Source organism: Culex quinquefasciatus, chromosome 1 (assembly GCF_015732765.1).
Source record: "Culex quinquefasciatus strain JHB chromosome 1, VPISU_Cqui_1.0_pri_paternal, whole genome shotgun sequence".
In the NCBI taxonomy this organism is placed as follows: Eukaryota; Metazoa; Arthropoda; class Insecta; order Diptera; family Culicidae; genus Culex; species Culex quinquefasciatus.
This window is the reverse complement of record NC_051861.1, coordinates 59,693,878-59,721,147: the sequence shown is the minus strand read 5'-3', so window position 1 is coordinate 59,721,147 and position 27,270 is coordinate 59,693,878. Positions and strand designations below refer to the sequence as shown.

Below are 27,270 nucleotides of genomic sequence, written 5' to 3'. Positions count from 1 at the left end.
CAAAATTAGAAGATGGTGATATTTTTAGATTCTTTTAACCGATCTTTCGTGCGCGAGAGAGAAGAGCCATGCTCCCTTCGGATTTTTTTCTTTTCATGAACACCCAAAGATTTTCTTTTGATGATGATTATTCCACCGCTGCTCGGAACATTTGAAAAAAAAATATGATGTGCTTGACAGCACTGGGTTTTTTCGATGTTGCTTTGTGCTGCTGGTCGGGATCCGTGGTGTGGGGGTAAGCGTGATTGCCTCTCACCCAGTCGGCCTGGGTTCGATCCCAGAAGGTCCCGGTGGCATTTTTTGAGACGAGATTTGTCTGATCACGCCTTCCGTCGGACGGGGAAGTAAATGTTCTCCCCAGTCTAACGTAGTGGAGTCGCTTGTAGACAGTTAGACTCACAATCCAAAGGTCGTCAGTTCGAATCCCGAGGTGGATGGAAGGCGCCATCAGTAATCTGCTTTTGGAAGTGATTCAACCTCTCGGGCCTGCACGCCGTCTACCACAACCACTTTGGCCTAAAGGCTAGTATGCAGATCGGAAGGAAAGGGGTCAAGAAACAGCTTTACGAACAGCAGAACAAAGGAGAGGAAGCGATTTCTTGGGGCTTTTCTTCACCCTCTCTGACTTGCTTGCGCTGCCGCTGCTGCCCATTTAATTTTTTCTTGACCGGTTCCTTCCGAAGTGCGTATACCGCTTAAAGCTGAAGATTGAAACGTACACCGGGTCGATGGGAAAGGAACCGCACAGGTGTGTTGTCGAAGATGGCATACTCATCTCTAGTTGATCACGTTCCACCAACTCTAAAAAAATCCAAATTATTCGCTCTACAGCATTGCCTTGGCGTTCTCGATTGCAAGATTCCTACTCGAAACTAGGTGTCCGAAGGCTTGATTGTTGAGGCAATTGCAATCTTCTTTTTATACCTAAGCTTCCATCTACCCCGGGATTCGAACTGACGACCTTTGGATTGTGAATCCAACTACCTACCAGCGACTCCTTCGAGACAGGACCTAGAAAGACGACTCCTACACCTGGACTGAGCAATCGACCTAACCTCTAGGTTAGACTGGGGTCAACATTTACTTCCCCGTTCGACGGAAGGCGTGATCAGACAAATCTCGTCTCAAAATTTGCCAGCGGGACCTTCAGGTATCGAACCCAGGCCGACTGGGTGAGAGGCAACCACGCTTGCCCCTACACCACGGGTCCCGGCCACCAACTCAGGTGGGACAAAATTCCGGTGTTTTTGGTTTTCTGATTAATTCCGGTTGTGTTGACGACCATTTCCAAGAAGTGTTGCGACTGCAGGATGAACCTTAATCCGTCGTTGCACAATTGCAAGACACCCCGCAGCTCAACGGTGGCGGCTTCAGCATTTTTTGCTATGGAACCTATGATTTCTTTTATTAAAACTAAAAAAAAGTTACTTAATCCACCTTTAGGAGGTTGGTGCCTTACTCACTTTCATAAAGTGAATACACTACACAGCCTCAAAAAAGTGTGTAAATAACAATGATTTTTATCAAAATATCTGAGATCCGGCCTAAAAAAGGTGTATTAAAAACACTAAAGTACTTATAACTTTTGATAGAGTTGTCAGATTTCCAGTCTTTTGGTTTCTTTGGAAAGATCTCTTGATTACCCATCCAACGATATGTCGCATAGTAGATCCGGACAACGTTTTGATCAAAATATGTAAGATCCGGCCTCTAAAAAGTGTATAAATTACACTTAAGTGGCTATAACTTTAGATAGAGCTGTCAGATCTTCAACGTTTTAGACTCATTGGAAAGGTCTTTATAATACATTTCTAAAAATTTCTAGCATGACGGGTTTTCTAACAAAAACCACCCTTTTTACAATCTTTTGAAGTTTATCTGAAATCGTTTTTTAAGCATAACTTTTGTAGTACTTTTCTAAACTTCATTCAACTTCAATATTAAGTAGGGTCTTGTGGGACCCTAAGACAGATCGAATGAGACCAAAAGGGTCCAAATCGGTTCAGCCAGTCCGGAGATAAACGTGTGCATATTTTTCGGTGCACGGACTTACAGACATATATACGCACAGACATTTGTTTAGAATTTTGAGTCGATAGGTATACGTGAAGGTAGGTCTACGAGGTCGAATAAAAAAGTTAATTTTTTGAGTGACTCAGGGGTGCTCAAAGTTTTTGGAGGCCGGGCCAAATTTGAAGCTTAAATGAGCTAGCGGGCCAAATTTACAAAATATGTTATTTAAAAAATGAAATTACTCCATTTCAATTCAAAAAACTAGAAAATATTTCTATAAGTTAATTTTTATTTTTCAATTACTGTTTTGAACATTTTTGTTAATTAAAAATAATAGAAAACAAAAAAATGCAGTTTTCTATCGGTATTGTTGATTTTATTGTTTTAGGTATTTGAAAAAAAAAATGTTTTTCGTTGAATTTACTTGAGTTTCCTATAAAACTTGGAATTTTTGTTTTTATATTTCGAAAACTGAGACATGTAATCGAAACAATTTATGTAACGGCGTTATTTTATCTTCAAATTTAGTGTGATTAATAAAAAATTGTTGGGAGCCAGAATTTCAACATTTCAACAAAAAAATAGAAAATATGTAAGCACCCGTATATTTAAATTCCAATCATTGTTTAAAAAAATGAACCGAATAAACATTTTTGTGAAAAACATATTTATTCATCGAACATTATTTTTGAATAAACCCGAACTCAAATCATTCGAAACGGAGGGAAATGCATTTTTAATTGATTTAAGCTGATAGCACTTAAATTTCCATTGATTTTTTGAAGTTTTTTGAAAAAATAAGTTTGCCTCTAATTTTTTGAGCAAATTTTTAATAATGGGTGGAGGGTGAGAGTTGGTCGACAAAAACTTTGTAAAATATTTGCAACAGCCCTATTCCTCCGATTTCAACATTTTGTTTTCCAGATTCAGATGATAGTCAATCAGATTCATTATTCAGAATCAATATTAAATCCTTCGCTATTCGTTATTCGTCATGAATTCGAATCGCGAGGGAAGGTTTCTGAGTGTAAGGTAAGTTTGAGGGTCAGTTCAATAGAGGGTCATTTTGACTTTCAGATTAATATAGAATACTTATATTTTTGCAATTATTTCAGATTTCGACTTAAGTCAAATTTGAACGTTCTACAAATATTTTTATGTTTGATTAAAGTTTTGACAATATTTACTAGTTCCATTCACATTGAAACGTGTGAAACTGTTTAAATTATTAAGATTTGTGAACATTTTGTTTGTGCCCTAGAATTGGGATCAATATATTGATAAATCATTAGCTTTTATAAAAAAATAAAAAAAAAGGTTAGCATAAGAAAGTTTAAAATGAACCTTAATTTTGAAAAAAAGTACAAAATCACTTTACAAGTGGTCAACGGGCCATTTCACATGATCCTTCTAAATGGGTCCGCGGGCCACAAAAAATCACCTTGCGGGCCACGTTTGGCCCGCGGGCCATACTTTGGTCACCCCTGTTTTATAGCCTTTCCTCATTGAGGTGAGGAAGGCAAAAATGATATTTATCGCACTCTGTAACGTTCTAATTATTTTACAAGTTAATTCTCTTTTCTTATGTTTTAACATGTTAATGTTGCTATTTTTATTAAAACATAGATTGAAATGAACATTTTTGACAAAATTAAGGTGTGAAAGTGTTTTATTTTTGGTGTTTTATTTATTTCTTTTATTTCAAGCTATTTTACAAATAGGCCTTTGTATTCCCGTGCCAATCGGAACCACTTGAGTTTGCCGGCGGGATGATGGCCGAATTGCTGGAGTCAACCTTGGTTTCGCAATCGGATGGTCTTCCTTTCCGTTTTTAAGATCGGTTTTTAAAAAATGTCAAAAATCGAAAGTGGAGCCAGTTCCTGACATTTTGACAGTGAACTTCCCGTGCCGAGGGGTCATAAAAAGGTTGAGTCATGGTTCATGGTTTTATTACTGAGTAGTCTTTTATTAGTCTATGAATAAAACCATCATTAACTTAAAATTTACGAAATTACATATGGGACGGACTAGCTTCGAGCGGCATTAAAGTACTTGATTAATTTTCTGATAATAATTTGTCATACGTACTGTCACGTTTTTCCTTTCCTTCCTTCGCATCATCTTTCCATGACTCAAAGGCGTACGGAATGAGCGCTCCATTGCAATCTAATAGTGACATAGAAAGTACTGTTCCTTTCAAACGGAACATTGGACCTGGAACAAAACAAAACAAACAAAAAAGTTTAAATAAAGCAAGTGTACATTGATAATAAGAACACTGGATGTTTGTATACAAGAACTAGATTTGGATTTATAAAGGACTCCAAATTTGATTTAGAAACTGAGTAAATGACCAAAGGATTTTTAATACCTGTAAATGACACCTGTACCGACTCCGTTTTCCTGATGTCGTTTTCCGGAAGGTTTAGTGATACGGTCAAAATTGCTCCCATGCTAGTGCCTAGCCACAAAGAAGGAAGGGCAATTGATGGGTCTGAAAATGTAGACGTGTAGGCCATTAGACATACATTATTTGGACGTACAAAGCTTTCAATTTACCACTCTTTCTGATGTAACTATCCGCAAACGCCAAACACGTGATGGCCTCTGTGCTGGCATTTTCTAAACTGGACATAGAAGAAGATCTCGATCTGGATAATGAGTTATCCAGCTTGTCTGAAAAAATAAAATATAAATAATTAAGTTGAATAAAAAAAAAACAAAATGTCCAAGCTATTCCTATTGCTGCTATGCCTTGCATCAACCAAAAACGTGTATATTTTTTTAATTATCTTGTTCTCCATGTCCCAGACAAAAATTTCAAGGAAATTAAAAAAAATAATTCACGGTTAAAAGCTCCATAATTCCGACAGATTCCGACGAAGTATGACGATAAAAATTTTCGCTGTTTGCTGATATAGGAATGAAAACTTATAATTGAATTTACCGCTCTTAAAACAACTATTGAGTAAAAACTATAGTAGTTTGCGAATAAACTTGTTGCCCGCTATAAATTAATGCGATAAAAAAAGATTTTGAAAAAAAAAATTATTGTGTAAAATAACAGAGCGTCAATAATAATAATTTTCCATACAAATTTGGCAGCTGTCCATACAAAAATGATGTATGAAAATTCAAAAATCAATTTTTATTTTTTGATATATTTTAGAGGACATGCCAACGCCAATGCCAACTTTTCAGAATTTCCCAGGTTGTGCAAAAAATCATTGACCGAGTTGTGATTTTTTTAATCAATACCAATTTAAAAAAAATCGAATATTAGTCGCAAAAAAATCTCTGGTACCGCGTCCGAAAGTGCCAAAATCGCGGATTTTTCCGCCGGATTTGTGTACGGCGTCGATCGAACAGAACACTCAGTGCTACCCGGTCGCGATATTACACACACTCGGTGCGGTGCACACAGTGTGTGCAGGCGCGTGGCGATCCACGTCGTTTCTTCGCACCAATACGCTTCGCTTGGAAGCGAATAGCACTGTACCGACAGTGTAGTGGATATCAATTGACTTAAGTATACAACAACTAACGATCGCCACAAAGACTGTCTGAAAAGAAGTGATACACAACTACATTAGTAAATTTATTCACGAGTGTGTAGCTGTTCTGTAAAGTTGGCGTAAAAAAGTGCTCGACAAGTCGTAACACACGAAGACTTTAAAGTGCACGTAAAAACACACACTATTACTTTGGTTGAAAAATAAAAGAACACTGGCGGGATCGCCTACGCCGGGGGGTGGGCACGAATCACGTACCTACCCCTGGCCTGTCGGAAGATTCAAACCTGGACCTGACTAAATACATCGACGGTTCCTATGTGGGTGAACGGTTCGCCTCTTGGGGAGACCCCGAGGGCAACCTAGGAAAATTGTCTGTCTTACGGATCACGGCTGAAAGAGGAGAAAAACTCCCAAAAGACCCCTTCCTAATCAAAAAAGCGATCAAAAACTACCTCGGCGCGGACGTTGAAGGAGGTTTTCCAGAGGCAAACGGCGAACAAACACATCGAAACGCTAAAAAGAATGAAACAATTCTGCGGAGTAAATAGAGCGTCCAATTTCGCTGGGTTACTAATTTCCCGGGAAACGGGAAATTTTCAGCCAATTTCCCGGGAAATCCCGGGAATTCCCGGGAAATTTTAAATTTATTAAAAATTGTTATGATCTTGGTTTTAATTAATATTATGCAACAAAATTGTATAGGACATCAATATTAATGGTTTAAATAAGTGTGAGTAAAATTAATCCATAATCCACAATCATAACATGCAGAAATTATGTTTTTCATGACAAATACTGGTTTCAGCTCTTGAACAAATGGTAAAGCTTTTTAGTGTTGGTTTTATTCCAAACAACCCAATGTTTTCAAATATTTGAAGCGAGCTTTGAATATATTTTTGCATTTTTTTTAGAACAAACAATAGAAATAGAATAGAACATGATTAAAATTATACGATAAATCAACATCATTCCATAAAAAGTCTTCTATTTTTTCACATTTAACCCTCTAACACCTGTAGTTGCACCAGTGCTTCATAATTCTTTTACCTCAAATTGTATTATCTTTAGTACTAAGTATTCAACCAATGAATTAATTCTTTTTGCACAAATTCGATTTTCATCTCATTTGATCATGGTAAACAAAAACGTAAAAATCTCAATTTTAATTTGGAGGTAAGGAGTTAACATTGCTTTGATAAAATAACATCAATCTATTAAAAAAATACCAAATTGTAATAATTTATTACTCATTAACACCTAAACTCCCATCCATAAAAATATCCCGCGGACTACCAAGCAAGCGAAAAAAGGTGGAACTCCAACTTTGAACAGCTATATCTCGGCTCCCTGTGGACGGATTTTCGATATCTAAACAGCAAAAGATGCGGACAGATCTCTAGATAATGTTGCCTTTTTGAAAAGTCAAAAATAGAGGCGTTTACCCTAAGTTATTCCCGAAACCATAGGAGCAACTTTTTTTCAGCCCTCTTTTTACTACATGTTTTACATGCAGTTATAAATATTCAATGATAATCTATGTCAAATCCATGCCAGAATGATAGATAATGCTCATTTATTATACTCAAGACCATTTTCGGTCCAATGTGGCCACTTTGGAACCGGTCCCAGATACTCCGGTGAAACCCGGATTATGCTATATTGTGGAGCATTTTCGGGAATATTTTGGTCAAGGCAACATGCATATCACAGTTCATCATTTTCAAAATCAAGCTCATTGGTGATACCCAAGTCCATTTTTGGACCAATCTGGCCACTTTGAAACCGGTCCCGGGTCTCCGGTAAAACCCAGAATATGGCAAATTACGGGATTATTGGAGGACAATTTTTGACAGGGCAATATGGATGTCAAAGATCATTATTTGCAAAATCAAGCTCATCCATGAACCCCAAAACCACTTTTGGACCAATCTGGCCACTTTGTGACCGGTTCTCGGTACTCCGGTGAAACCCGGAATATGGCAAATTACGGGATTATTTCTGAATAATTTTTGAAATTTTATTTTAGAACGAATTTCGAATACCACATGCATACCAAAATTTTGGTATAGAAAGAGTTATTTTTCATCAAATTAACAAAGATTGACATTATTTTTTTGAGTTTATCGATTATGACGCAAAATGCACACAATGTTAAATAAAATCCATTCAAAAATTTTATTTTTTTCACGTTAAACCTATTGTTGTCGTAAAGTTAATCGTCTAAATTTATAAATGTTTTTCTTATCAATTTCAAATGTATCAGCATACTTTTAAGAATGTTAAACATCATTTAAAATAGTTTTTTTTATGAATCACCTTTATTTTATAATATTTTTATTTAAAATACCTTTACAATACCAATGTATGGTATTCCCTAATTTATAAAGATCATCAAATGACTTTTTTAGACCAAAATAAAATAGTTGGCTTTAATTTGGAGTAGATTTGCGTTTTTAAGTATGTAAGTAAGTAACAGTATGTCAAAATTCGATATTTTTCATTTGCTCAATAACAAAACAATACCAAAATTTGGTATAATACCACAGATTGGAATTAACTTACACTTTAGACATTTTTTCAAGGGCTCGCGAAAACCAACATTTGGTATTGATACCATTGAATGGTACTATTTTGCATTTCCCTTGTTATTTACCCATGCTCGGGATCCGTTAATCTCACTTATGCCAATGGTCGTATCGCTTGCTTAGGGCTAATCCCAGACCTTTACCTATCACAACTACCAACTCCCCACGACACTTACGCAGCCCTGTTGTTTAAATTCGATCAAATTTGGTCAAACGGTCAATTTGGTCAAGTTCCACAATAGGGTTGGGAAAAAGAGCTTGCGGTTTCGCTACCTTTTTCTAAGTAAGTCAAGCATCAACATTTCCCGTGCTCCGAATCCTTTTTCCTCTCCCGGTGAATGGTGGAGATGGGAGCGGCCGGCAATGGATGGCTTTCATGGTGCTGCCTGTCCTGTTCGGGTAGAATTGGTTTTAATTCCCTTTAATCATTTTCTAAGCAACCTGGGCTGGACAATCATCACATATACATGAAGAAATCCAGTCTGCAACCCGCTAAGATCACCATCTCCATGCGAATGCGAATGCTGCACTAAAAATGGAATGAAAATACCAAATTTTGGTATTTATTGTGTAAATACCAGCGACCTAAATGTGCTCTTGGTTGCCCAGTAATAGATGGTAAAATACCATGAAATCAAATCAAAATCATGTATATGGAAGACCACAGGAATATCAAAATCTGATTTTCCAAGGGCGCGGGAATACCTAAGAATAAAACCATGTCAATAGCAAGTTTTGGTATTCAAGCAATGTTCAAAAATTCAGAAGACCTCAACTTGCTAATGAAATGGTTTCCTTTTGAGGTATTATTTTGCTCTTGGAATAACATGGTTTGGTATTGTTGTGCCCTTCCCCATACAAGACTTTGGTATGATTTTATGGTATTTTACCATCTATTACTGGGCAACCAAGGGCACATTGTGGTCCCTGTTATTTGCCCAAGTAATACCAAAATTTGGTATTCCCGTGTTATTTACCCCTGCTCGGGTTGATAGCTCAGTTTGTAAACGGGTAGCTAAATTGGCAATTTAAAAGGTTTGCCTTACGTCATCAATAAATAAATAAATTGGTGTCTGCACCTTACCTGTCATGGGTTCGATTCCAGTATTTCTTTGGTTTTCTTTACCTGATTTTTTCATCATCATTTGTCCTTGGAATGCACAGTGGTCCAGATCGCAAAATTAAGTGGAAAATGGATTTTCCGAAAAATGGATAAGTTTTGGAGCTTTGGTGTCTTCAGAAGAGATGTTGCATATGAAAAGGGGCAACTTTTGGTTTGGTTGAAAATAAGGGTAGTTCACGATTAGGGTGATTTTGGAAATCTAACTTTACAGGAATATTTTTTCGTCTTCTAGAAAGTTGACGGGCTTGCCAATCCAAGCAACTTTGTCGAAGACACCAAAATTTTATCTCGTAATCTACGCCTTCTACGATCAAATTTATAGAAAACATCTGAGCAAACCTTCAAAAATCAGTTTTTAACGTGGCAATTCAGGGTTAAGTTTTAGAGAAAAGTGTTATTCAGGGCACTTTTAGAGCTCTAAAAAACGAACATTTTTATTATCTGACAAGCCAATTTGGACTTAAGGGTCAAATGTTACAGCGATTTTAAGGTAAAAAAGATGCAAATTTAAAACTTAAATACCTCGAAAAGGCGCAAGCCAAATTTTAAGCACTAGGTTGCATTTGAAAGAGGAGATCCAGCACTACAAACGCTGAAAAAATCTCAGGGGTGTTTTTCTTTAAACTTGAGATATCTTCATTTGAAAAGTCTAATTTTCAAGGGAAAACCTTATGGGACCCTAACGAATTTCGAAAATTGTCCAAATATATGTTTTTCCATGTAATTTTGCCAGCTGAATCTGAATCTGCCCTCAGAATTGACCCAAAGTGTCGAAAAATCAATTTTTGGTCATATTTTTGGTTTCCATGAAAAATTATCATTATCTACTGTTATTTTTTGGCTCTCCAAGCAAGATTTCGTTTTCCTGCCTGGTCGAAGTTCGATTAAGGGGTATCAGGTAAAGAAAACTAGAGGAATACTGGAATCGAACTCATGACAGGTAAGGTGCAAACACCATTTTAGCTACCCGTTTACTAACTGAGCTATCAACGCTTGTTGAAAACGAGCTGCTGCTGCATCAACATGTTTTAGCTGCAGGCAAAAATATCAGGAAATTCAAAGAAAGAGAAACAAACTAAACTAGAACGAGAAAGGCTATAGCTCAGGCAGCGTGGGATTTTTGAGGATGCATGATTCCAACTGAATAGGATTCAACACAAATCCAATATTAAAAGGATTTTAGAACGAAGTCCGAATACCGCATGCATACCAACATTTTGGTATTGAAAGAGTTACTTTCAGACTTATCTTTTGACGGGTGCGACAACGGTTTGCTATTTATGATACCGGTTTTTCTATGCGCACAATTTCTCGTCACAACCCAAACCCGACACAGCTCGATAGCTTGATCGGTGCACCGAAACCGAAGTTTGGTGTGACGGCGGTGTGGATCGGGTACACAAAACTGACATTGTTTCTGCGCCTACCACACGGAAGAATTTTCTCTATTCCACTACAAAAATATATTAAATTGTTTAACTCTTTGACTAAAGCGTCACAGGTTTGAAGAAGTTATTTAAAAAGTGTATATGCTCAGTAATTTTGACAATCAATATTGAAAAAAAAACTCATGCTTGCAAAATCGTTTAATTAGTAGGCCTTGCTTCTGAATTCTGAGAAATTTTGGAAATTTGCACTTTTTTCTCACTAAAACTCAAATATCTCGGCTCTAGAGTGTTGAAATTGCATTTTCTCAGAGAGAAAAATGTTCGCCATGAAATTTCCTACAAGTTGCATGTATTGGTTTTACTGGGAAAATAGGTTACCCTAAATTAAATGAGCATTTCTGAAAAAAGTTTCGAAAAAATGCGATTTTTTCGACATAAATCCGCCTGGGAGAGTCAAAAAACTTAGGTTTTGGCCCAATATTGATAGTGCATCTTGAGTCGTGTGGTGTTCGTCGGGGGGATCGGTGTGTGACGTCGCGCGCGAGAATCCGCGAGAAAGTGGTGGAAGATTCTGGAATCATTGAAAAGAAGTTCGCGTCGAGGCCTTGGAAATTGGGCCATCAGTCGTGTGGTGTTCGTCGGGGGGATCGGTGTGTGACGTCGCGCGCGAGAATCCGCGAGAAAGTGGTGGAAGATTCTGGAATCATTGAAAAGAAGTTCGCGTCGAGGCCTTGGAAGTTGGGCCATCAGTCGTGTGGTGTTCGTCGGGGGGATCGGTGTGTGACGTCGCGCGCGAGAATCCGCGAGAAAGTGGTGGAAGATTCTGGAATCATTGAATAGAAGTTCGCGTCGAGGCCTTGGAAATTGGGCCATCAGTCGTGTGGTGTTCGTCGGGGGGATCGGTGTGTGACGTCGCGCGCGAGAATCCGCGAGAAAGTGGTGGAAGATTCTGGAATCATTGAAAAGAAGTTCGCGTCGAGGCCTTGGAAGTTGGGCCATCAGTCGTGTGGTGTTCGTCGGGGGGATCGGTGTGTGACGTCGCGCGCGAGAATCCGCGAGAAAGTGGTGGAAGATTCTGGAATCATTGAAAAGAAGTTCGCGTCGAGGCCTTGGAAGTTGGGCCATCAGTCGTGTGGTGTTCGTCGGGGGGATCAGTGTGTGACCCGACGCGCGAGAATCCGCGAAAAAGTGGTGGAAGATTCTGGAATCATTGAATAGAAGTTCGCGTCGAGGCCTTAGAAGTTGGGCCATCAGTCGTGTGGTGTTCGTCGGGGGGATCGGTGTGTGACGTCGCGCGCGAGAATCCGCGAGAAAGTGGTGGAAGATTCTGGAATCATTGAAAAGAAGTTCGCGTCGAGGCCTTGGAAGTTGGGCCATCAGTCGTGTGGTGTTCGTCGGGGGGATCGGTGTGTGACGTCGCGCGCGAGAATCCGCGAGAAAGTGGTGGAAGATTCTGGAATCATTGAAAAGAAGTTCGCGTCGAGGCCTTGGAAATTGGGCCATCAGTCGTGTGGTGTTCGTCGGGGGGATCGGTGTGTGACGTCGCGCGCGAGAATCCGCGAGAAAGTGGTGGAAGATTCTGGAATCATTGAAAAGAAGTTCGCGTCGAGGCCTTGGAAGTTGGGCCATCAGTCGTGTGGTGTTCGTCGGGGGGATCGGTGTGTGACGTCGCGCGCGAGAAAGTGGTGGAAGATTCTGGAATCATTGAAAAGAAGTTCGCGTCGAGGCCTTGGAAGTTGGGCCATCAGTCGTGTGGTGTTCGTCGGGGGGATCAGTGTGTGACCCGACGCGCGAGAATCCGCGAGAAAGTGGTGGAAGATTCTGGAATCATTGAATAGAAGTTCGCGTCGAGGCCTTAGAAGTTGGGCCATCAGTCGTGTGGTGTTCGTCGGGGGGATCGGTGTGTGACGTCGCGCGCGAGAATCCGCGAGAAAGTGGTGGAAGATTCTGGAATCATTGAATAGAAGTTCGCGTCGAGGCCTTAGAAGTTGGGCCATCAGTCGTGTGGTGTTCGTCGGGGGGATCGGTGTGTGACGTCGCGCGCGAGAATCCGCGAGAAAGTGGTGGACGATTCTGGATTTCATTGAAAAAGGGATTCACGTCGTCGTGTGTATATTCACTTTCATTTAGTTTTGGAAGCCCTTCCCATAGCATCGTTGCTCGGATGGCACGACGGCGGTAGAAGTGAAAAATCGCAATTGAGGAATTGATAAGTCCTTCTCATAGCGTCGTAGCTCGGAAGGCAACGATTATGTTTCCCTGATCTATTTAAAATTGCACGTCGCCGAAGAAATCGATAAATACAATAAAATTTAATTTTGAAAGTCCTTCCCATAGCATCGTTGCTCGGATGGCACGCCGGCGGTAAGATGTGAAAAGTCCTTCTTATAGCGTCGTAGCTCGGAAGGCAACGATTATGTTTCACTTTCTGGTCATATCATCTACCAAGATGAATCCTGACCTTCCCTTTCCTTCCCCTACTAACACAATTCCCCCACTTCCCGTGATGCTTGAAGGAGATGCTGTGGATTCAACGGTCTCATGCGGTGTCAACAGGTATAGAACGACAAACTCTGTGTCTGATGAGTCTGCAACTTCAACTATCGGACTAACATTCCTACCTTTGTTGAACTGCATCTCCTTGGGGGGGCGCCGGTATTGACTTGAAGCAGAGATCTTCAGGGGTTATACAGTGAGGATGATTAGCTCCCACTAATCATCTGTTGGTTCATTGTGTAACTTCAGCTGATCCGTCAATAACGGAGTAGCAGCTCATTGGCAGTCAACCATGCTCATGCTCATGCTCATGCAATATTGATAGTGCATCTTAATCTATGGACAAAAACCTATCGTTTGAAGATAATACTCACCAGATCGAATCAGTTTTTGTATTGATTCCAAGCGATTTTAGAAAATGGGTTCAAAAAAGTGACTTTTTTCAGTAAATTGACTAGGGGGTGCGAGAAAGTATTTTATTATTTTTTCTTGTCTAAGAAAACATTGTTCCTCACTTCATAATCTATCATTTAAGAAGTGAGCACCTGAAATTCCTCGACATGACCTCAAAATGGGACAGGCTAATCAGCATACTTTTAAGAATGTTAAACATCATTTTAAATAGATTTTTTTTCTTGAACCATCATTATTTTATAATATTTTTATTTAAAAAATCTTTACAATACCAATGTATGGTATTCCCTAAATTCAACATTTTCTTAAAATTTACCCAATACCAAAACAATACCAAAATTTGGTATAATACTTAAAAGGATAATAATAAAATGACTTACACTTTAGACATTTTTTCATAGGCTCACGAAAACCAAAATTTGGTATTGATACCATTTTTTTTACTCATAAATTATTTTTATTAGGTCCTTTTAGGTACTGCGACCAGGTTAGGACCGAGGATCGGTTTAAAAACAAATATATAATAACAAAAAAATAACTCCTTATAACCCGTACTTGGAGATCATGTAACTGACGAGCGTTACTTGGTCCAAGCGGGTCTTGCAGGTCTTGAACCTGCCGATGTACTCGGAGAAAATGCCACACAACTCAGCCGAACTGTAGAGCACCTCCCCGGCTTCCTCCTCCGTGACTCCACCGCCTCGGGAGCCACCTTGGCTGCTTCCTGCGGGTCGAGGACGATCCTCCGCTTTTCCGTCCGGAACTGCGCCCGGCAGCGAAGGGAACTCCGCCGGCGTGAACGCCGGAACTACTGGACTCTGCTTCTCCGCCTTCCTTGCCGGCGGTTTCGGTTTCGACGCCTGCTGGCGCCTCCGGATGAAGTCCGCACGCTTGGGGCAGCTGCGGTCCGTGGCTTCGGGGGCTCCAGAGCAGTTAGCGCACCGCTTCGGCTCTGCTTCTTAGACTTTGCACTCGTCCGTCTTGTGGGGACCACCACAGTTGTTGCACCTCCCCTTGAGGTGGCAGTTCCTGGTCCCATGACCCAGCTGCAAGCAGTTCCCCCGAGCATGGGTAAATAACAAGGGAAATGCGTAATAATACCTTTCTCTGGTATCGATACCAAATTTTGGTATTCCTGGACCCTTTGAAATTTGTCTTAAGGATTATTCAAGAGCCAAATATGGTATCATATCAATTTAAGGTATTGTTTTAATATTGCAAAATTGCAGCATTTGTCAATGGTCGAACACCACATTTTTGTATTCTTTTGGTATTACTGTATTTTATCAAATTCCTCTGAAACTATGGGAAAATTTTGACCGTTTTTGACAAAATAATTAATTTTGCGCTAAAATGATGTCTCAAAGCGAATGCTTTCGTTGAAAACTGGAAATTTCAAACTTGATTTTAAACATTTTTGATATACCCCCTAAAGAAATTACTTGAAACTGTGGAAAATTTTCTAAGTCAGGATGGCACATTTTGGTATTATTTTGGTATTAAAGTGTTTTATCAAATTCCTCTGAAACTATGGGAAAATTTTGCCTAAAATGATGTATCAAGGCAAATGCTTTAATTGAAAACCGGAAATTTCAAACTTGATTTTAAACATTTTTGATATACCCCTTAAAGAAATTACTTGAAACTGTGGAAAATTTTCTAAGTCAGGATGGCACATTTTGGTATTATTTTGGTATTAAAGTGTTTTATCAAATTCCTCTGAAACTATGGGAAAATTTTGACCAATTTTGACAAAATAATTAATTTTGCGCTAAAATGATGTCCCAAAGCGAATGCTTTCATTGAAAACCAGAAATTTCAAACTTGATTTTAAACGTTTTTGATTTACCCCCTAAAGAAATTACTTGAAACTGTGGAAAATTTTCTAAGTATTATTTTGGTATTGAAAGGTTTCATCAATTTTCTCTGAAACTATGGAAATTTTTAAAAAAAATTTGACGATATAATTAATTTTGCGCTAAAAGGACTTGAAACCCAAAAATGTTAAAGCTGATTTAATTTTTTGTGTGATATACCCACTAATATTTTTTTCAAACACGTTGAAATTTCTCTAAGTCGGGATAACCAAATACTTTGAAAAAAGAGTCAATCAACAGATTATTGAATTTTGGTGAATTTCAATCCAGTTTCATTTTAATAATACTTCTTTTCAATTCTTGTTATTTTTCAGAAGCTTCAAGAACTTCAAGCACAGGCCGTTCATCAATGACAAATGCATTCGGTGTGGTGAAGAATATCACTAAGAACAACATGGAATCATCAGGTGAGTAGATTTGGCTGTTGCATATGGATCATTTCCGTTTTTTCACTAACTGCAACTGATGCACTAAAAATGGTATGAAAATACCAAATTTTGGTATTACCTACTTGTTCAAATATCAGCGACCAAAAGGTGCTCTTGGTTGCCCAGTAATAGATGGTAAAATACCATGAAATCATACCAAAATCATGTTTGTGGAAGACCACAGGAATACCAAAATATGACTTTCCAAGGGCGCGGGAATACCTAAAATTAAAACTATGGCAATACCAAGTTTTGGTATTCAAGCAATGTTCAAAAATCCAGAAGACCTCAACATGGTATTGGAATGATTTTATTTTGTGGTATTATTTTACCTTTGGAATAACATGGTTTGGTATTGTTGTGCCCTTCCACATACGAGATTTTGGTATGATTTCATGGTATTTTACCATCTATTACTGGGTGTTACGCGCAAAATAACCTAAGAGTGTAAGAAACGTTGTAGCGTTCTAAATTTGACAGCTAGTCTCTAGAATTTTCTTGTCGCCACTGGCGGAAGTAGTTAACGAAGAGGAGGAGAAGAAGAAATACAAGTAAAAGCTACTCGCGCGGTAAAGACGTGTTTTTTATTCCGCAATAAATCTAGTTTTTAATACAGTCCACGCGTTCCCTTTTCCACTGACCAATCCGAAGAACATTTGGTCCACGTCGAGCCGGATGTGGGATCAGTGGAATTGAAGGACAGTTTCTCGGTTCGTGCGTGAGTCGGGAAAGAATCGACGTGTTCCGCGACGGTTGCGACGGTCGTGGCGCGAGATTCCGCTTGCATGCGCTGCAGCGGATAGTGGTTCCGGAGACTGCGGTTACCGGCCGGGAGTTTCTGCGCGGTCGAGTCCGACCGAAAGAAGATTCCGGGTGCGTGCGAGTGCCGGAGAAGTGAAGGAAGAGCCGGAACTTGCGAGTTCCTGAAAAGTGGAAAGACCTCGCTGGAAGATTCCGATACGGATTGAAGCGAGAAAAAAAGTGAGAAAAAGAAGTGCGATTTTCGGGTGATGTTTTTACGCTCTGGGCGCGTAAAGAAAGTGCTGTTTCCTTCACCATCGACGCCATTTTCGACGCCAACGGGTGTGCTGAGTGCGCCGCTTAGTATTTGTGAGCAGAAAGAAGCGGCGGAAAGAAGAAGAAGGGAGCGAGAAATGGCCGAAAGCATCGATGCGTTGGACCAGTGCTGCCAAGCAGCCAAGGCAAAAGTGAGTCGTATTCGGAAGGCGATTTTGGATGCAAAACAGGACCACAAAAAGTTTGCGTACAATGCTCTCAAATTGTATGCGAAGCAAGTCGACGCGGCCTACCATGAGTACAACAGCTTCACGAATCGCATCTACCTCGTCGATCCAAAGAAGAAGCAAGAATTTGAGACGAAGTTTATCGACTTCGAGGAACTCTACGAGTTCGTCCGGATCGCTCTGAGCGAGATGATGCAGCAGTACGAGGACGCCGAAAAGGCTGCGGCCGAGGTGGCTGCATTTGAGAGGGAGAAACAACTGCTCGCGCTGAAGTTCCGCAACGATACTGTCGCAGTTACTAACGTCCCAGCGAACCCTGTTCCGTACCAAATTCCACCTTCGTTGCTGTTGCAGCAGACGCCTTTGCCGACCTTCGACGGTCGGTACGACCAGTGGCACAAATTCAAAGCAAGGTTTTGCGACATTGTGGATCGGTGCACGACGGATTCTCCAGCGACAAAACTCCATTATCTGGACAAGGCGTTGGTCGGAGATGCACAGGGAGTGATCGACGAGCAAACCCTCAACGACAATAACTACGAGGGCGCCTGGAGAATTCTAATCGAGCGGTACGAGAACATCCCAATGATGGTCCATGGTCACGTCACGAAGCTTCTGAACCTGAAGCCGATGGCTAGGGAGTCATCGCTGGAACTACGGAGGCTGCTCGACGACTGCACGAAGCGTGTGGAATCCCTAGAGTTCCACAAACTAAAGATGGACAAGATGGCTGAGGCCATCGTGATCACGCTGCTGACCTCGAAGTTGGACCCGAGTACCCGACGCAGCTGGGAGGCATCGTGTGACTACGGAAAGCTGCCAGTGTTCAAGGACACGGTGGCATTTTTGCGAAAGCACTCACACGTGTTGGAGCGGTGTGAGCAAAGCAGTACGGTGACAAAACCCAAAGTGGCGGCACTGAGGACCCAGACTCCAACCGTCACAAGTAAGGTGCACTCGGTGACGGTCTCGAAGACGAATGAAGGTTGTGCCGTGTGCGGAGCTACTCACTCGGTCGAAGCTTGTGGCGCATTCAAAAAGCTGATCGTCGAAGAACGATACTCGAAGGCAAAGCAGTTTGGATTGTGCTTCCTATGCCTGAATCGTGGCCATCGCACAAACACTTGCAAGAAGACCGATCTGTGCACAGCTTGCAAGAAGAAGCACCACGCGCTGCTGCATCCTGACGAGAAGAAACTCGATACGCCCGAAGCAGGACGGCGATCGGCGGAGGAGCAGGAGACGAGTTCCAGTTGCCCGAAACCACCGCTGACGGCGGCGAAGTGTTCGATCCCGAACGAACGAACGAAGAGTCTGCAGACGAAGCAGGTGTTGCTGGCGACGGCAGTTGTGTTGGCGTATGACTCCAGTGGCGCCGCGCACAAGTGTCGAGTGCTACTCGACTCCGGAGCGATGGCGAACTTCATGTCAACACGGATGGCGGAACTGCTGCGACTGTGAAAGGAGAGTGCTAACGTCCCGATAGACGGAGTGAACGGGATGAAGACCGTAGTGATGTACAAAGTGAGTGCTAAATGGTATCTAGAACAACCAATTTCGAGACGACGTTGGAGTACTTGATTGTCCCCCGAGTGACCGGCGCTTTACCAGCGATGAAGATCGATCCGAAGGGCTGGCACATTCCCGAGTCGATGCTGCTGGCCGACCCCAAGTTCTACGAGCCAGCGCGGGTCGATATGCTCGTCGGCGCCGAGCTATTTTTTGACGTGCTCCGAGAAGGTAAACTAAAACTGGCCCCCAATCTACCTCTGCTTCAAGAAAGCCAACTCGGTTGGCTTGTCTCTGGACCTGTGGCCGAAACTGCGGATATCGGCACTGTGAAGGTGTGTCTCGTTGGGGCACTGGACGATCCTGAGGAGGAACTGACCGAACTGCTGCGGCGGTTCTGGACCATCGGCGAGCTCGGAGGTGACGCGTCACCTAAGCCTGAAGACACGTGTGAGTTGAACTTCCTGGAAACTCACCGCAGAACGAACGATGGTCGCTACGTGGTGAAATTGCCGTTTCGCGAGAACGTTGGGGAGCTCGGGGAATCCCGAGAGCAAGCGATGCGGCAGTTCGTGGCGCTAGAGCGCCGCTTGGAGAAATACCCGGTGATGAAACAAATGTACGTCGACTTCATCAACGAGTATCTGGCACTGGGTCACTGCCGAGTGGTGACAAGTGCCGAGCCAACGAACGCAGACGCCTACTACCTTCCGCACCATTGCGTGATTAAGCCGGACAGCTCCACAACAAAATTGCGAGTGGTATTTGACGCCTCAGCGAAGAGCAGCACAGATTTGTCGTTGAACGATGTGATGGAGATCGGACACACGGTGCAGGACTCGTTGTTCAACATTCTCTTGAGATTTCGCTTGCACAAGTTCGTGTTCACCGCCGATGTCCCGAAAATGTACCGGCAGGTAATAGTCGACGAAGCTCACCGGAAGTATTAACGGATCCTGTGGAGGGACAACGCTGGTCAGCCGATCAAGGAATTAGAGTTGAACACAGTCACTTACGGGACAGCAGCAGCACCGTTCTTGGCGACTCGAGCGATTGTACAGCTGGCACGAGATGAGCAGAAAGATTTTCCGGTTGCGAGCAAGGTCGTCGAGGAGTGCTTCTACGTTGATGATGTGCTAACTGGGGCTGACTCACTTCCGGAAGCAAAGGAGCTTCAAAGAGATTTGATCGCGCTGTTGGAGAGAGGAGGGTTCCAGCTCCATAAATGGTGTGCTAACGACGAATTGCTGCTTGAGGATATCCCAGTTGACGCTCAGGAGCAACAGTTCAACCTCGACGATTGCAACGCCAGTGGCGTTGTGAAAACGCTCGGAATCTTGTGGGATCCAGTCGGAGATGAATTTATGTACCACGTTCAACCCTTCAACGGCTGCTCTGAAGTTCCGACGAAGCAAATGGTTTTGTCTGAAATGTCAAAACTTTTCGATCCTCACGGCCTGCTTGCACCAACCATTCTGATCGCGAAACTCCTGATGCAGCAACTTTGGCAAGCGAATGTGGGATGGAAGGACCCGATTCCGCAGGAGCAGCTTCGAACCTGGAACCGATTTCGATCTGAGCTAAGCTGCCTGAACTCGCTGCGGATCAATCGGCGAATCACTGTTGGCGATGCGGTTGATGTGGAGCTGCACGGGTACGCCGACGCGTCCAAGGTGGCGTACGGGTGCTCGATATACGTGAAAAGCTTCAAGCGAGACGGAACGACGGAGATGCAGCTGATCTGCGGGAAGTCACGTGTCGCGCCAATTAAGGAGCTGCAGCGGAACGAGAAGCAGGATGCAACGCCTGACGAGCAGACGATTCCGCGGCTTGAGCTGTGTGCTGCGTTGTTGCTAGCCGAAATCCTTGAAAAAGTGCGCGAAACCTTAGCAATACCTATCGAAAAGGTTAAGCTCTGGTCCGACTCGAAGATAGTGCTGTGTTGGTTGAAACGAATGAAGCCTGGTACGCCAGTGTTCGTGCAAAATCGTGTGAAGAAGATTCTGAAGCTGTTTCCTGCTCACATGTGGCACTACATCTCGACGCTGCACAACCCTGCGGATTTGGTGTCGCGTGGGGTCTTTCCGGCAGAATTGATCCACTGCGATGGTTGGTGGTTCGGTCCCGTTGAGCACGCTGAACCGTGGCAGCAGAACTGCGAAGCGGAATTGGAACCGGAAGAACACGGGGAACCTCTCCAGGTTGTCGCTGCAGTTCTACCCAACGAGCCGAAGAAACAGCTGGACCCATACGACGTGATTTTGGAACAAAGCGACTATCGCAGACTGCAGCGTGTTTTTGCGCACTTGACTCGCTTCATCTTCAACTGCCGATCGAAGCAGAACAAGGTTGCGCGTCGAACGGGACGACTTGGCGGCCGAGACTTCGGTGAGGCGCAACGAGCAATGGTGAGTGTTGTGCAGCAATTTGTCTACAAGGATGAGATCGATTGCATTCAGAAGAACCGTGCCGCCAAGGGAAAGCTGCGAAACCTGAACCCGATATACGACAAAGACGACAAGCTGCTCCGTGTCGGCGGTCGTATAAGAAATTCGGATCTGCCCAAGGACCAGAAACACCCAATGATCCTGCCGGAAAACAATCACTTCACGGAGATCCTTATCAAAGCTCTGCATAAGGAACATCTCCACGTTGGACTCAACGGACTGCTTGCGGTCATCCGACGACGGTTCTGGCCAGTAAACGCTAAACGAACCATCCACCGGGTCCTGAAAGGGTGCGTAGACTGCTTCCGGGTGAACCCAACGGACGTCCAGCAGTACATGGGTGACCTGCCGAGCTGCCGAGTGACCGCTTCCCAACCGTTTGCCAGGACTGGAATGGATTATGCCGGGCCGTTCTACGTCAAAGTGGGACGTATGAGATCGAAGGTGAAGGTGTACGTGTATCTTTTTGTATGCATGGCAATCAAGGCCGTACACCTAGAGTTGGTGGGCTCCTGACGACGGAAGGATTCCTGGCAACTCTACAGCGATTTGTGAACCGACGAGGGACGCCGTCCGAACTATATTCTGATAACGGAACAAACTTTCGAGGAGGAAATCGAGAGCTGTCAGAATTAGTCGAGTTGCTGCGATCCCAGATTCTGCAGAAGAAGGTGGATGCATTTTGCCAGCCGAGGGGAATCACCTGGAACTTTAACCCCCCCAAGGCACCCCACCAAGGAGGCATTTGGGAAGCGAACGTGAAATGCATGAAGTCGCACCTGTGCAAGACCTTGACTGAGAGCTACCTGACCTTTGAAGAACTGAACACCCTGCTCATCCAGGTAGAAGGAATCCTCAACTCAAGGCCCCTTGTGCAGCTGACGGACGACCCCTTTGACTACGAAGCACTGAGTCCCGGCCATTTTTTGGTTGGACGAGAATTGACCGCAGTGGCGGAGCCACTGTACGATGATTGGAAGGAGTCGAGTCTGTCCCGATACCAACTGGTTCAGAAACGTATGCAGCACTTTTGGAAGCGATGGTCAAGCGAATACGTCACTGGACTGCAGAAGCGGGGCAAATGGCACAAGGAACCTGCGCTACTTCGGAAGGGAATGCTAGTGCTCTTGAAGGAAGACAACGTGCCACCGAAGACTTGGAAGCTAGGCCGCATCATCGAAACACATCCAGGGAAGGACGGGATCGTACGTGTGATCACGGTGCGAACAGGCAACGGAGTCTACAAGCAGCCGACGACGCAGGTTGCGGTTCTACCCATAGACGACAACAGAGTTCCAGCAGAGTCCCAGGAGTAGTGAGGCCTTGCCCCACCGGGGGGAGGATGTTACGCGCAAAATAACCTAAGAGTGTAAGAAACGTTGTAGCGTTCTAAATTTGACAGCTAGTCTCTAGAATTTTCTTGTCGCCACTGGCGGAAGTAGTTAACGAAGAGGAGGAGAAGAAGAAATACAAGTAAAAAGCTACTCGCGCGGTAAAGACGTGTTTTTTATTCCGCAATAAATCTAGTTTTTAATACAGTCCACGCGTTCCCTTTTCCACTGACCAATCCGAAGAACACTGGGCAACCAAGGGCACATTTTGGTCGCTGTTATTTGCCCAAGTAATACCAAAATTTGGTATTCCCGTGTTGTTTACCCCTGCTCGGGCCTGCACTGAGTCACGTTCGGCCTCTTGTTCCGGTAGGCCTCCCACCGGATGTGAAATGCTTGCAAGAGCTTGATTTCACTCAGCTTCTTGAGGTTGGTATACCCCTTGGGGAACGTAACAATGTTCGGGGTTTCCGTCGATGAGGCGAACTCTCCTTTTCTCTTGATGGCATGCACCTCCACAGCATCCAGGTTGTGCGATTCCTTGAGTTTCTTCTTGATGAATTCAGGTGAAGCCGGTGGAAGTCCCCTGATGACGACGCGGAGTTGCCGCTCGCTTCGTTTCTCGTGGGTATAGAACTCCACTTTGTTCGCAATCAAGTGGACCCGCGCGGTTTCGAAACGCTCCTCGGAGATACACAGCAATTTGATCCCAAACGGAGTCAGCTTGTAACTTGGCTTGGTTGTGCACGACAACATTACACTCCTCAGCTTGCCGAAGCTCGTATTCTTTACCACCAGAGGAGGTGGTTTCTTGGCCACTGGAACCGGTGGGACGTTTCCTATCCCGGCTGGGTTACCTTTGTTATTGTTGTTGTTGTTGTTCTCCACCAGCGGGCTGAACTTGTTGTTGTTGAGGAGCTGTTCCTCGTTGCCATTTCCGAGGTCGGTTCCGTCGTCACTTCCCGAGCAGGGGTAAATAACACGGAATACCAAATTTTGGTATTACTTGGGCAAATAACAGCGACCAAAATGTGCCCTTGGTTGCCCAGTAATAGATGGTAAAATACCATGAAATCATACCAAAATCTTGTATGTGTAAGGGCACAACAATACCAAACCATGTTATTCCAAGGGTAAAATAATATCTCAAAATAAAACCATTTCAATACCAAGTTGAGGTCTTCTGGATTTTTGAACATTGCTTGAATACCAAAACTTGGTATTGCCATGGTTTTATTTTTAGGTATTCCGCGCCCTTGGAAAATCATATTTTGGTATTTCTGTGGTCTTTCACATACATGATTCTGGTATGATTTCATGGTATTTTACCATCTATTACTGGGCAACCAAGAGCACATTATGGTCGCTGGTATTTGAACAAGTAATACCAAAATTTGGTATTTTCATACCATTTTAGTGCAGCAGTTGCAGTTAGTGAAAAACGGAAATTATTCATATGCAACAGCCAAATCTACTCACCTGATGATTCCATGTTGTTATTAGTGATATTCTTCACTACACCGAATGCATTTGTCATTGATGAACGGCCTGTGCTTGAAGTTCTTGAAGCTTCTGAAAAATAACAAGATTGAAAAATAAGTATTATTAAAATGAAACTGAATTGAAATTCACCAAAATTCATTAATCTGTCGATTGACTCGTTTTTCAAAGTATTTGGTTATCCCGACTTAGAGATATTTCAACGTTTTTGAAAAAAATATTAGTGGGTATATCACACTAATTTTTAAAATCATCTTTAACATTTTTGGGTTTCAAGTCATTTTAGCGCAAAATTATTTAACTCGTTAAATTTTTTTAACAAATTTCCCATAGTTTCAGAGAAAATTGATGAAACCTTTCAATATTCAAATAATACCAAAATGTGCCATCCTGACTTAGAAAATTTTCCACAATTTGAAGTCATTTCTGTAGGGGGTATATCAAAAATGTTTAAAATCAAGTTTGAAATTTCCGGTTTTGAATGAAAGCATTCGCTTTGAGACATCATTTTAGCGCAAAATTAATTATGTTGTCAAAATTGGTCAAAATTTTCCCATAGTTTCAGAGGAATTTGATAAAACACTTAAATACCCAAATAATACCAAAATGTGCCATCCTGACTTAGAATATTTTCCACAATTTCAAGTCATTTTTGTAGGGGGTATATCAAAAATGTTTAAAATCAGGTTTCAAATTTCCGGTTTTGAATGAAAGCATTCGCTTTGAGACATCATTTTAGCGCAAAATTAATTATTTTGTCAAAATTGGTCAAAATTTTCCCATAGTTGCAGAGGAATTTGATAAAATACTGTAATACCAAAAGAATACCACAATGTGGTGTTCGATCATTGACAAATTCTGCAATTTTGCAATATCAAAACAATACCTTAAATTGGTATGATACCACATTTTGCTCTTGCATAATCCTTAAGACAAATTTTAAAGGGTCCAGGAATACCAAAATGTGGTATTGATACCAGAGAAAGGTATTATTACGCATTTCCTTGTTATTTACCCATGCTCGGGTTGTCTTCTTCCGCTTCCGCGTTCCGACAACGGGAAGAAATTCGTCGTCGGAGGAATCTTCCACCTCCATCCACAAGCACTTTTCGCGCAGTAACAACAGAGGAAAAACGCGTCCACCACGTTGAGCTGTCAAACGGGATCGGTATTGATACCATTGAATGGTATTATTTTGCATTTCCCTTGTTATTTACCCAAGCTCGGAGAAGGAGGGGTTTTACAGTCAGCTGAGCGGTACAGTCGACAAGATCCCGAAAGGTGACATCCGAATCTTCACGGGCGACTTCAATGCGAAGATCGGCTCTGACAACACGGACCTTGAGCGTATTATGGGGCGCCATGGTATCGGAGAGATGAGCGAGAACGGTGAGCTGTTCACAGAGTTTTGTGGAAATTACGATATAGTGATCGAGGGATCGTTCTTTCCCCACCGATCAGTACATAAAGTGATGGGCGAACTTAAAATCAGATAGACCACATCTGCACAGAAAAAAATATTCCTGTAAATTTACATTATTTATCATTTACCAAAAGGTATCATGATAAATGATGTATATTTACATAAGGTTCATTGAAATTTACATTAGATTCATTGAAATTTACATTAGTTTTGAAAATTTACATTAGTTTTGGAATTTACATTGGTTTTGAAATTTACATTAGTTCAAATCAACTAATTCTGATTGGCCAATGGGAATGAGAAGCTCGACTTGGATTGCAGTAGGAAAAGGGTGTGGCCTATGTTCTATTTTAAAATGAGTGAAACGGGCAGCAAAAGGAAATAATGATTTTAAAAGTTGTTTTACAGGTAGGGGACGCTTTCTCGTCGACGGCACAGTGGAATAACGCTGGACTGGAATCGAACAGATGACGGGTAGGATGTTCGGTGTTACTGCTGCTACCCGCTACCGACTGAGCCATCTTCGCATTTTATAAACGAGCGGCTAAAGCATCAACTTGCTCAGGTCGAGGCTCAGGCAGTGGGCCAGCGAAGTATGAGAGCGATAGAAAGAGAACCAAATATAACTATTTTTAGTTCTATTTTTAGTTTTAGTTTACATGAAACAACTTTTTTAAATCCGAATTTCCTTTTGCTGCCCGCTTCAAAAATTTTAAAATAGAACATAGGCCACACCCTTTTCCTACTGCAATCCAAGTCGAGCTTCTCATTCCCATTGGCCAATCAGAATTAGTTGATTTGAACTAATGTAAATTCCAAAAGTAATGTAAATTTTCAAAACTCATGTAAATTTCCAATGAATCTAATGTAAATTTCCAATGAACCTAATGTAAATATACATCATTTATCATGATACCTTTTTTTTTTGTTCATAACTTATTTATTAGGTCCTTTTAGGTGCTGTGACCAGGTTAGGACCGAGGATCAATAGTACAAAAAATAATAAAAGAAAAGAAAAAAACATTACTGAATTAGATGATCATTTGCTGGTGGGTCTCGTGGCGCAGGGGTAGCGGCTTCGGCTGCCGATCCCGATGATGCTATGAGACGCGGGTTCGATTCCCGCCTTATCCACTGAGCTTCTATCGGATGGTGAAGTAAAACGTCGGTCCCGGTTTCTCCTGTCTCGTCAGAGGCGCTGGAGCAGAAATCCCACGTTAGAGGAAGGCCATGCCCCGGGGGGCGTAGTGCCAATAGTTTCGTTTCGTTGCTCGTGCCATGTGTCAGCAAGTGTGCGATCACATCAATCTGTTCCTCGGGTGTCTTGCAATGGCTCAAGCGAGCTCTGTATTCTCGGTAAATGGTCCACAGCTCCGACTCGCTGTACAGCTTCCGTTCGCCTTGTTGCTCCTTCGGGGTTGCACCGGCGCCGGCGCCAGTATCTTCTCGACTTCTTCCTGCGGGACGAGGATGTTTATTTTCCGGTTCAACGGACGGCACCGCTCCAGGTAGCGGAGGAAAATCCGCCGCGGTGAACGCAGCTCCTGCCGGAGTCTGTTTGTTCTTCTTCCATGCTGGCGGCTTCGGCGTGGACGCCTGCTGCCTCGACTGGATGAACTGCGCATGTTTGGGACAGCTGCGGTCCAGACCCTCGTGAGATCCAGAGCAGTTGACACACTTCTTGGCTTCCGTTTCTTCTGCTTTGCACTTTTCCGTGCTGTGGGCACCCCCCACAGCTGCTGCACCTGGGCTTGAGATGGCAGTTACTGGTTCCGTGACCAAACTGCTAGCAGTTCTTGCACTGGGTCACGTGCGGTTCTTTGTTCCGGTAGGCCACCCACCGGACGACGACTGGTCCCACTTTCTTCACCTTGCTACTCAAATCCTTCAGACTGGTGTGCCCCTTGGGGAAGAGCACGATGAAAGGCGTCTCATCGATGGCGGGAAGCTGCTGCTTCCGCCTGATGGCGTGTACTG

At 42.8% G+C, this 27,270-nt stretch overlaps 1 protein-coding gene across 1 annotated transcript in view; it reads right to left on the bottom strand.

Moving 5' to 3' along the window:
* LOC6054476 (syntaxin-binding protein 5) overlaps positions 1-27,270 on the bottom strand; it is a 430,924-nt gene that overhangs the window by 98,050 nt on the left and 305,604 nt on the right. Inside the window, exons 15-17 of the mRNA XM_038260959.1 lie at positions 4,573-4,689; positions 4,385-4,507; positions 4,102-4,227 (exon numbers count right to left, since the gene is read on the bottom strand). Coding sequence (XP_038116887.1) covers positions 4,102-4,227; positions 4,385-4,507; positions 4,573-4,689 — 366 coding nt within the window. The remainder of the gene's footprint in view (positions 1-4,101; positions 4,228-4,384; positions 4,508-4,572; positions 4,690-27,270) is intronic.